Here is a 12,556-nt window from a genome sequence, read left to right as displayed (position 1 = left end):
GGAGTGGATCTTCAAGTCAGTGGAAGCTTGCTGTTGACTTACATGGAGCAGTGTTGGACTCCACTATGGGCCAAACTATTCCCATCTCTTACAGTGACTCATTGTGTGACGGTAAGTCATTTCACCTCTCTGTGCCTCTTTCCCTGCTCACCATATGTCTGTGTTGTCTATTAAGATTGTAAGCTTTATGGGGCAAGGACTGTCTCATATTCTGTGTGCATCCAATGCCTAGCACAGTGGAGCCTCAATCTCAACTGAGGTCTCTAAGTGCTATTGTAATACAAATAATTAATAGTAATAATCAAATGCTGCTAGCCTTACTTAGACTATAATCCTATGAAGCCAATGGCAACTCTCTTGTGTGAGTAAAGTGAGCAGAATTAGGTTTCATATATACTATCAAAATATGACATCCAAATTTTCCTATGATTGCTAAGCAGAACTCCCCACTGATTTCCCTGGGAAAAGTGACTGACATGATATGGACCAATAAACACTAGTTTAGAAACAATGCCCACTAAGCAAAACTTTATTTTCCAATACATTTTACACTCTATTTGTGGTGATGAGCATGGCTTACATTTAGTCTTCCAGATTTGTGGGTTTAGTTTTCATTAAGAAACCCATTTTAAGGTGTCTCTCATACGAAAGTTGATCTAGATTTTTTTTTTTATTCAGTAAGAATTTACAGAATAATTCCTTTTAATGTTCTAAAAGTATGTATCCATTCTAGCACAGTAAGAAGTCCAGAAATTTATTAAGAACAATAAACATTGATTTATTGAAGAAACAGTCCATGTCCTCTACCCAGGTTTATCTTTAAACAGTTTGGTTTCAGCCACTCATCCTGGCATACTTTTTAAAAAATGCTTAAATACTTTATAAAGCAAAGATTAATAAAACTGCAAGAAAACATTGCTAAAAAAAACCAACACAAAACCCATGTATCATTTAATTTTTTTTACCAAATGGCATCTTATAAATGATAGACTGTGTACACAAATGTTTCTCCAAACTTGTAGTTTAGTCTTAAATCGTACAGAAAACTAGCATGCAAAATGTATGTTAATTCATACAGACATATCTCAAAGTGACTACATGCTTTACTTCAAGGAGCAAGAAAGGCCTGATCACTCTGAATTGGTTTCCAACAATCAGCCATGCTCTACAGTCCAGTCATATTTTCAGCATTTCAGAATGGTGACTTCAGTATTTTTCCAGATTTTACTGACTAACATTTAGAAAGCTGCATCACCATCCTAATAAAGGGATCATACTGTGCCATCAGTTTCTGAGCCGAACTCCCCATTGATTTTAATGGAAAACTCTGCTTAAAATGGTGGTACAATGTGGCCCAAGATTTGAGTATGTTATATACAATAAGTGGCTCTGTGTAGCTGTGATGGATTCAAGGGGCAAGTATGTTATTTCACAGTAGCATATGCAGCTGGCTAGTACCCCAGCAGTCTTGAGAAGGCAGGGTCCCACTTTTGCTCATGGAACTATACCTGAACTAATAATGTAGTGCTAAGACTATTGCATCTCAATTAACAGGCAGAGACTGATTGAATTCAGGCCATGCAGTAATTGAGAAATGGGAAAATAAGAGCAAAATCAGGATTAGTAAATATACTGGGGCATATCTATGTTCTTAATTTACACCTATATCTGTAGCATCCAACTTCCCTCACTGTTGGCTTTAAACTTGCAATGTATTTCAAAGTCCCTGCGAAGTCTGCTAATAGGCTCCTTCACAAAAGTGTGTTGAACCAATCACAGTAAAAACCCACCTGGGGAAGAGCAAAATGCTGTAAAACCATCAGTATTGTGTGGATTGTATATTTGATTAACTCATTCTATTTCTCTGTGCTCACTACCAGATTGAGGGAGAAATGCTCTTGGCTGCAAAAGGGTTGGCAGGTCCAAAATTCCCCTCTGCACTGAAAGTCTGTAGAGGGAGCTTATGGAGCCTCCTGCATGTCCTTGAGCCAAACTCTACAATGGTTCACTCATGGGAGTTCTGGGGGGAGTTGTCTGCAGGGTAGAGGATTAGCATGGCTAGCAGATCCACTGATTTCATGGATTGTCCAGTCCTAAACCTTCTGAGGCACAATGGACTTCGGCGGCTAGTACAGTTCCTGGGTGGCCATAGGCTGAATGAGTGGCTCTGGCTGGAGGCTTGATCCTGCAAGGTGCTGAACACTCTAGTGGTGATTCAGACAAGCACTTAAGCATGTGTTTGAATTTAAGCATGCAAATAGTCCCATCGATTTTTTTCATGTTAGTACTCAAGTGCCTGATATTATGCATATGCTTAACTGCTTGGCTTGATGGGGGCAAGAGTGCTTAGCACCTTGCAGAGTGAGCCTCTGGTGAGGATAGATTCCATCCTCTGTCTACCCGTGCACTAGTCCCCTGTGCAAAAGCCCATTTGTTTAGACTTTGGTGGAGGGGATGAGAATTATACCTACAGAACAAGAGCACAAATTAAAACAAAGGCAAATTTAGCAAAAAGATTCACTCCCAGTTGAAATGTGTCCAATGCATTTATTTTTTAAAAAGACCACTGCTGTACTTCACAAAACTTCTGCTTGCTAGAAGTATGGCTAATAAACACTTGTCTAATATTTTTTAGTATTTTAATATTATATAATAATATAAAAATAGTATTTTAGGGTTTTCCTCCAAATGATTTAGGGCCTAGTCCTATGGTTATTCTGTGTGTGGAGCCTCCACTGACATCATTGGCTCTCAAAAACAAGCCCTGAGGAGACTTGTGGTCCTGTTGTACATTTTTTCCAACAATTAATTTATCTGAAAACATGTCAAAGAGACGCACTTTGATATGCAACTCTGAAGCATTTATTTAAATGGGGTGAGGGACAATGCATTATTGAACAGTCAGGCTTTTTTTTTTTCTTTTTTATGTATATTTAAAATATATTTTGAAACCTCTATGTTAACTCTTTCTTCCCATTGAGGATGACTTTGAATCATTAGACCAAAATAATAATAATAATAAAAATAAAAAATCCATTTAAATCAAGAAAAAAGATAAAATATTTTAAAGTTCAAAGTGAACATTTTCCTGTTGGAATTAATAAGGCAATTAACAATGAATCACTTGTTCAGTATTTAATTTAACAGATTAAAGTATTTCATTAGATTTTTTTTGTATATTTGCTCAGGTACCGTTTTTAGTGGGTATCAGAGGTCACTTTTCAGAGACTATTTTAATGCTTCTGTCATTAACAGCAGAATTGAGTTATTTTTTGCAGTACTTCTATTACTATTAACAGTTGCAAGTAGCAATTATTTACATATTCACGAAAAGACTGCACATGTTGGCTCAAATTTTCTGAAGTATGTGCCCTATTTTGCCCTCCACACTTGCCCACACCAGGCATTCAAAAACTGTCTTTAGTCCTTGCTTTCAGAGACAAGAAGGCCCAGTCCAGTTCTCCTTGGCCTGGGCAAGGCTGCTGGGAATTGGATCTACAGGTTTTACATATTTACTGTTTTCAAAGCAAAGATGCAATACTTGTGCTTTCTAGAATTCTGAACAAAAACACTGCCACTTGAACTACCCTCTGAAATACCCTGAGTCTGTGTGTTAACATGTGTGAAACTATAAGGCTGAAAAGGAACCAGAAGGCAAATAAAGCTACAAATGTGTGAATTTGGAAATATTAAATTATTTAACATATACAATTTTAGAGTCACTACATTTAATTGGTGCAAAATTCTACTTAGATGATGGACATTTAGATGATAACTTACTGACTTCATGGATTCTAGCATGGATTTTTTGTTATGGCCTCTACTGAATAAGACAACAGGATGCCTTTTTTGTGCAAGGTCAAATTAGTTACTGTTCATTAAATAAAATAAAACAAAACAATGAAACGCTAAGCAAGCTGTTCAGGAAGAAAGCACAATCACAGAATCTCTAATGCTTCTTGACACCGTATCATTACATAAAGCCATTCTTCACATAATATTAACTTCTCAAATGGACATCACACAAGTTATGTGATAATTCACTATTGCCCTCTGCTGCATACATAAGTCTACTTAGTTTTTCCTCATCTTTTTCAATAGTCACCAACACACATGATGTCTTACACCTTTCTCTACAAAGGTTTCATAATGATGAGCAGAGTCAGATCTATTAGCATTACTATCTGTGCACCTTAACTTCCTTTTTATATTCCCATATTGAGTTCAGTGTAAGCGGAACAGAAGGATTCTGTAGTTATTAAGTTATTAACAATACTGGAAATTAATTTCTTGGTTCTTAACAAGAATTAATCTATTTGGTAAAGCTCTCTATATCTTTTTTGATACAAGTTACTTATAGTGGACAAAATTTTGTCGTCTTTCACGTAGCAAAATTCCCATTTAAATTAATAGGAAACTTGTTGGATTATGGGCAACATAATTTGATCTACAGAGACTTCTGCAAGTTTAGGATCAGATTCTGATCTCATTTATTTCATGTACATTGAAGTATCTCCATTGACTTCAGTGTTCAATGTATGCTGGTGTGAATGAGATCATGACCCTTAGTTAGTAAATAAGAGTGAAAGACAGTGTTGTCAGCTGTCAGTATTCGACTGCCAGATTTTGGGGACCCAGTTTGGTTTAACCCAGGGGGTCGGCAACCTTTCAGAAGTGGTGTGCTGAGTCTTCATTTATTCACTCTGATTTAAGGTTTCACGTGCCAGTAATACATTTTAACGTTTTTAGAAGGTCTCTGTCTATAAGTCTATAATATATAAACCAACTATTGTTGTATGTAAAGTAAATAAGGTTTTTAAAATGTTTAAGAAGCTTCATTTAAAATTAAATTAAAATGCAGAGCCCCCCAGACCGGTGGCCAGGACCCGGACAGTGTGAGTGCAACTGAAAATCAGCTCGCATGCCACAGGTTGTCTACCCCTGGTGTAACCTCTCACAATGGGAGGTATTAGGAACCTCTTCTTGAATGACCAAGGATCAACTCTTCATTAATCTCCCTCCTTTACAATACTTCTTCCAGCAAGTCTTTAATAATACTTGCCTCTCTTCCCACTGCAAAATAACAGAGGCTATATTTTGGAAAACATTGCACTTCTTGACCTTCAGCCTACCTGTCATGGGTAGGGTGACCAGATGTCACGATTTCATAGGGAGAGTCCCGATTTTTGGGGCTTTTTCTTATATAGCCTCCTATTACCCCCCCACCCTGTGTCCAGATTTTTCACACTTGCTGTCTGCTCACCCTAGTCATGGGTGTGAATCACCTCTCACTTGTGGTGATGTAAATCAAGAAAGATTACAGTGAAGTAAATGGAATTACACTGGTGTAAAACTGGCATAAGGGAGAAGAGATTCAGGCCACCTGTTTGGTCTGTGTTCTTTGTATTTTAATTTACATTGTAAGTTCTTTGGGGTGGGGATCACATCTTTCTCTGAATTTGTAAAGCTGTGGGAACATTTACTGCTGTCAGTAATACTAGTAAGTACAATATTAGCACCTATAATAAAATATCCTTATGGCATGATATTTATATGTACTAACAAGTTGAACATACTGCTTTTCCTGTCTTTCAAACTATGCATAGAATGCAGGTAACATGATTGCTCTTGGACCCACTACCTAATAAAGGAGGATTCATTCATTTCTTCTCAACCTGAAAAGTTTGTGCAGATTTAGTTTATATTATTTAATAACTTAGTCTATATATTTAGGCTTGAAAGGGTTAGATTTTTATCAATAAATATTGATTTCACCATACACAGACTGGCAGAAAAATATTTCCATTGATAACTGAAGTTTACGTAAGGCAAAGTTTAAAAAAAAATGCTGCTTGAGATACTTTGTACATGTTGACAGTTTGTGTTTCAAAAGCTTTAACTTTTTGAATCTTAACGTGTACTGTCATTAAGCAATTATTGTCTGAGCCCCCTCGCCCCAATTTTCTGCAACTGTGAACATTTAAATTGATATAAATGCTTAAAACTCATAATTTTGTGCAACTGTGGAAATTGAAACGAATAAAATTTTTTAAAATGCTTAACTATACATTATCCATTGAAATCATAAAAAAAAATCAAATTCTGTCAAGCCTAAAGATATTCAGTAAAGTTTCTGACAGTGCACTATAGCTTGATTATTTCTATGTATATAAAGTGCTACAATTGCTGTAGAATTTTATTATGTTAGATCAAAATCTGCTTTTTATTTACACTGCTGAAATAGTGGGAGGTTTCAGAGTTGTAGATGGGCGCAGAATTTGGCCCTTCTTAAAAAAGAAATCCATAAACTGCATTAATTTTAATTATAAAATCCAATTATTTTCTTTTTAGAAACATTACTAGGAAATACACCATCACCACATATTCACTTGATCTGAATCCTAGATGGCTCTCAGATAGTAACACATAGGTTAGATTTGAAAGTGACCTAACAGTGAAACACTGTGTATCTCCTTCCCGTCTTAATATACCCAGTGCCCCATTAACTCTTATGCCTTTATATTTTCATATTTAGTGCATGTACACTTCTAATGTAGGCACGTTTTATTTTCAATGGTAATTTAAAAAAAAAAAAGTATAGTTTCTCCTTGCTTTAATCTTTCTTTCTTTTTCTCTGAATTTAGTACCTTTTTTTTAAAACTGTGAAAAAGTGCTGAATTGCAAAGCAAACCAAATAAGATCTAAAATTACAGCGTCTGTAAATGTGATATTTAAGCCCCTGTATGAGTCTAGTTAGGACCCCATGGCTGTCCCTGATCAAGTTTAAAGTAGTGAGTTAGAACTGCTGAAAATAAAGTCCAAATCATGTGCAGGAAATCATCATATACATTCCTAACCTCTAACCATTGGGGTCAGAAGGTTGTCAATAAAATTATGTAAAAGAGAAATATACTGAAAGTGTTTGTTTAGTGCTGTTATTAAATATCCTTCGTTATAGACCCCTATAGCATTCCCTGGTTTACCAACTATTTATCAGGATACAAAACTTACTTTAGTTGTTTATACTAACCACTGTGTTTCTTAAATATTATAACCTTCTTTACATGTTACAGATACATTTCCCCCTGTTTTAATAGTAGGAACTCTACCTGTGATTAAGTTTTCTAAATGATCCCGAAAGAAGTTTTAATTGCACCAGGCCACAGTTCCTCTTTAGTCAGTTTAGCAAATGAGCCATATGATGTGCTTTTCAAGGCATGTTAACAACTCATGTGGAAAGAGACTTGAATTTAAAAATCATAAAGTTACAAGAACAGTACTCTGTGTTTAAAATCAGGGAGTCACTAAAACTGAGGAGGAACAAATATGAAGCATACATGGAAATATACAGTAGTTTCAGCTGTGATCTCTACAGTATGTGCTTCATACAATATAGGATGTTTAGTTTCATGTGTTAATGTCCTAAGCACATGCCTTATATTTTACTGTATGTTTCAAAACACCATGAGTACACACGGCATGGTTTGTACACACACACACACACACACACACATATAAATATATACTGTATATAGCTGTACCTCCATGAAATGCTATGTTTATATAGTCTTATCTACTATGATCACATACAAAAATTATGTTCCAACTTCTTTTCTTTTCCTTATGCAAATCCTTTTAAGATTACATTCAAAGTCACATTCTTTACTCTCTATCACAGCGTCAGTCCTTTCATTGGCAGTATCCAGTTAAACACCACAAATCCTTAACTTTGCTTGTTACAGGAGCTTTAACTGAAGCATTAAAAAGTGGTGTTGATTTTTAAGTGCTAAAACTATGTCTCTTCACTCTGAGATTCTCAGAAAAAGACATAACACTGAACTTTTTTGCGCTACACTTTATACCACAATCATACTGGAGTAAAATACAAGGCAGACATCTTGTACAATATGTAACTTGCAGCAGTTCCAGCAGCAGAACACTTACTAAAAACAAGTTGCTTGTAAACCTTGAGTCTCTTGGTTTGTACCTTCTCTCTCTTTTTTTTTTTATTATAGTTTAATATTTCTGTGGGTATAATTGGAACTGTAGGCTTTTAAAGTTCTTCACTTTCCACCACGCTCTGGGATGGGGATGAAAACAACTTTGGACTTTCAACAGCTGAAAAGGCAGAAAAAATGTCGAGTCCTTGACCAGTGAGGTTTGCATACCGGCCACCACTAGGTCGAAACTTTATTGGTAGTGGAATCTGTTGGTGCCATTGGGCTGAAGAAACAAAAACAATAAAGAGAAAACATAATTCTAAGTCAAGTCCACATTTATTTTAACATATATCTAAAAAGCCAATGGAAATTTTCACACCCATTTGGAAACTGCTGCTTTCCATGTTTTAACTGGGAACCCCTCTCAAGTCCTTTAAAAAAAAAAACCCTAAAAAAAACCTATTACCAATGTAGGGTCTCTTCCTTTAGATATGCTCAAGTACAGTGCCTTACAATGATGCAAAGTCCTGTTGGAGCCAATGGGTGAAATCCTGGCTCTACTGAATTCAATAGCAAAATTACCATTGACTACAATAGGACCAGGATTTCACCCTCTGAGCCTACTCATGGTTGTAAGCACTACAATCAATAGTAAGTTTGTGGATCAGCAAATAGACATCAACAAAACCAGAAATCTGCCTCAGCAGTGATTTCCCTCCCAGTTCCTCCCCATAAAACCTCCAAAAAATCGGGAAGGATTTAAAAAATTTTTTTTTTAAGAGAGATAGTTCTGACTTTGGTCCATCTCTAATTTTCATTGCAGCTACTTTAGGTGACTGATTATGAACAAATTATCAATTTGTTAAGTTATTAAGCAAAATAAAAGGAAATATATTGCTTTATGTAATTATAAATCTAGTTGCTAACAGTTAATTAGATTCAGTGATATTAAAATACACATACAGCTTGTACTTGCACATTTAAAAGAAACATTGAACTGTTTTTAAGTTAATAATACTATAACAATGTAGTTCTCAAACCACTTTACACAGCCTCTTTCAACACCTTAATAAGACTCTACTTTTGTGCACAAAACCTCCCATTTTGCACACAAAAGTGACAAACATATTTCTACCAGAAATTATTTGTGTATCTTTGTGCTAGTTGGATGCACAAATTCAGGAGTTGGTGTGCAGCTTTGAAACCCATTTGGAAAAAGTGTCCTTTAAAAAGTAGATTCATCTTCTTAAATTTTGACATGTAGTTGATTCCATATCTGACAAATGCAATATCTAAAGACTTTATAATCAATCATTTCATATTCAAACATCATAGGGATTTTTAGGGTATAACAGACAATTGGCAGATGTAATCAACACTGATCTATTAGAAAAACAAAGCGGCTAATCACGGGAGAGATGCTTGGGTCCACTGTAAGAGAGTTTTTGTAAATAAAAGAATAGTAAAATCAATAAAAAGATTTACAGGAAATTGGGGCAGAGTTGTAGAATGGGTGATTTCTGGGATACGTAGGAACACAGTAAATCTTTAGGCTGCAGCGTTGTAGTAGCTGGATGAGCAGCACTATGTGAGACACCTGTAAATAAGGTACTAACTGTTACACAAGAGTAGAATCCTTAAAGCCCTTTTCTGCACTGAACTTTAACTCTAGCCTTTAAGATTCAGACTGTTTTGGATAAACAGCCTTTTTTCTTTCTCCCAGTCTCAAACAGGTTCCCTCCCTGATGATACCCTTTGTGTTGATTGTACATATTTTTTTCTTTAAAATTTGGGGTTCACTGAATTGGAGACACTGAAGCTGGAGAAGACTAACAACTATCAGACACACCTGACACTACAGGACTGTTCCCTTCTCGGTTTGTTCTAGCTTAGTTCTAAATGGCACAAATGATGAGGCTTTTGTCACTTCCCTTGGCAGATTTTCCCACAGAGTCTCTTAGAAAATGTTTTCTGATACTCAGTCCAAATTTTCTTATGTCATTTCTCTTAATTGGACCACCTAAACAATTCCTTTCTATTCTTATGGTTTGAACTCTTTAGGTGTCTGCTATTTATACTTCCTTCAAAATATGGGAAGCTTAAATAAATATATTTAAATCTCTTTTAAATATTCCAATCTCTCTCTGGCTCCCTATGTCTATCATCAAGCATTAATAAAGTATAAAATGCAATTCTCCATAAGGCCACTGAGTGGCAGAAACTGACAAGTATGTGGACTAATTCCATGGCACTGGCAACCTCCCTGTTTTCTTTTTTTCCAGGTACAGTAGTCTAGTAATTCCTTTTAAAATGTAGATTAAAAGGATTGAGATTTCTCAGTTTGTGGCTAATGCTGCAGCGAAACAGTCTATGAAGTGTATGGGAGCTATCTTATTACACAGTTTAGGCATTCAGGATAAACGTTTTTTAATACCTTACCAGCTACAGATAATGGCTATGCTGTTATTACAATAGGCGTTCACTTTCGTCTAAGGGTTCATAGCTGCTAAATATCATAGTTTCAGACAGTGTTCTACACCAGATGAACTGTGCATGGTGGCTCTATATGCTCTTGTGGAAGCATACAAAGTGGTTGATAAATCAAATGAAATGCTCAGATCACTAATAGTCTTTTCTACAAGTAGGTAACAAACAAATTCCTGAAAGACCAGAATTTGGACCTAATCTTACATTCAAGATTTTCTTTTCTAACTAGATAAAAATGAATGAATTTATAACATAAAGACATGGAGGAAAAAAGCAGGGTGCTGGACTGCTAAAGACTAAAGGAGCCTTTTAGCATTAAGTCACTGACTTCAACAGAGGCCAGATTGATTTTATTGCCAAGGTTGTTCAGTGGCCTAATCAGTGTTTAGAGTACTTGCTATGGAGCTGCCACCTTCTACTGGACATTTTCATAAAGCCAAGACAGACTTTTTTTTTTTTTTTTTTAATATGGACTGCAACTCTGATAGAAAAATACACCAATTTATTCAGTTCCTTCCTTTGGCTTCTCAAATTGTTCTAGCCACAGAACTGCGTAATTCTCACTTGCCTAAATGGAAAATTGACTAATAAAATCTGAGAGATCTAGACAATGGAGAAAAGGGCCATGCTCAGAAAGAATGAACATTGCTGCTTGACTTAATGATTTCATTTAATTATATATGCAGAAAGTAACCTTATGGTTCGAAAATCTGTTTCCATGTGAAATTTCTCTCCATAAATGTATATCTTAGAAGCCTCTAATGTTTATGCAGGTAATTGATTATATTTGTGCTGATCCTGTCCCCAAATGAAATCAGTGGAAACGGAGTGTATATGACTTTCTTTTTTTTATCTCTGTATTGTTTACTGCACATCTTGCAGTAAAAGCTGACAAAAAAAAGTTTTCTTGTGAAGTTATTTAGTAAATTGCATATGTAACATTGTTTATTAAATTGCATGTATATCAGGTCATTAATTGAGATGCAATGAGATCTTTATATTTCATATAAAAATGTCACATTTACCTTGCTATGTGTTATGAAATTACACTATAAATGAATTAACTGAAGAACAAAAAATGGTTTATTAGGGTATGACGTATGGCAGGGGTGGGCAAACTACAGCCCGTGGGCCGCTTTTGGCACATTGGATGTTTTTATCCAGCCCTCAAGCTCTGTCCAGGGAACGGGGTCAGGGGCTTGCCCCGCTCTGCCCGCCTGGTGATCCCCAGCTCCCGACTCATAATTCCACCATCTTCCGGCATGCGCAGAGCCACACTGCACAGGTGTGACTTCACTGCGCTGTTTCTGGGATTAAAACCCCATCCCTACACGACAGCCCCATTTACGTGGCAGCGCACCCAATCCCCTCCTGGTCTCCTATGGCCCCATCCTTGAGAGCCTCGAAACCGCCCAGGGGCCACACCTGTCCCAGCTAAGATGCCTCTGCCCATGGTAGTGCCTGGTACGGCCTCCTTGGTGTCACTGCCAGCAGGGCCCCTAGGAATTCCCGGTACCTCCCCTGTAGAGTCCCCCCCATGCCACCTTGGTAACATCCTTCATAGAGACACACACATCCCCATGCTATACCCCATAGAATCCCCCTCTGCCATCAAGCATTCATGGCTCCTCATACAATTTTCAGACCCAGATGTGGCCCTCAGGCCAAAAAGTTTGCTCACCCCTGACCTGTGTCAGCTTATCCTGGTGTAAGAGGTGATGCATAGCTTTGCTTCCTCAGGAGGAATTGTTTATTATTATTTATTTATATTATGGTAGTGCCTAGAGGCCCTATGAGAAATCAGGAGCCCATTGTAACTAGGCATTGTACAAAAACGTAGCAAGACAAGTCTCTGCTCCAAAGATTTTTATAGTCAAAATAAACAGGACAGAGGAAGTAGTATCCCCATTTACAGATGGGGAACTGAGAAACAGATTGTTTAAGTGACTTGTCCAAGTCACCCAGGCTGCGGTAGCGCTGGGAAGTGAACCCAGATCTCCAGAGTCTGGTGCACAGCTCCTGCTCTACCTCTCACCTGCATCCAAGTTGTGATGCAAGAGTGCTAATATGGCCATGCAGGGTGTGTGTGGTTCTTACTCCACTTTGTGGCCATATTAGGCTGCGAACAT

At 36.9% G+C, this 12,556-nt stretch overlaps 1 protein-coding gene across 3 annotated transcripts in view; it reads right to left on the bottom strand.

The window, feature by feature from the left end:
- Positions 1-8,033: 8,033 nt before the first annotated feature.
- The window catches only part of MYPN (myopalladin), an 88,432-nt gene continuing 83,909 nt past the window's right edge, over positions 8,034-12,556 (bottom strand). For all 3 annotated transcript variants that reach the window (XM_045023479.1, XM_045023477.1, XM_045023478.1), the window contains one exon: positions 8,034-8,223. In XM_045023479.1, coding sequence (XP_044879414.1) covers positions 8,054-8,223 — 170 coding nt within the window. In that variant the 3' untranslated portion in view covers positions 8,034-8,053. The remainder of the gene's footprint in view (positions 8,224-12,556) is intronic.

Source organism: Mauremys mutica, chromosome 7, assembly GCF_020497125.1.
Source record: "Mauremys mutica isolate MM-2020 ecotype Southern chromosome 7, ASM2049712v1, whole genome shotgun sequence".
NCBI lineage: Eukaryota > Metazoa > Chordata > Testudines > Geoemydidae > Mauremys > Mauremys mutica.
This window is presented reverse-complemented; position numbering and strand designations above follow the sequence as displayed.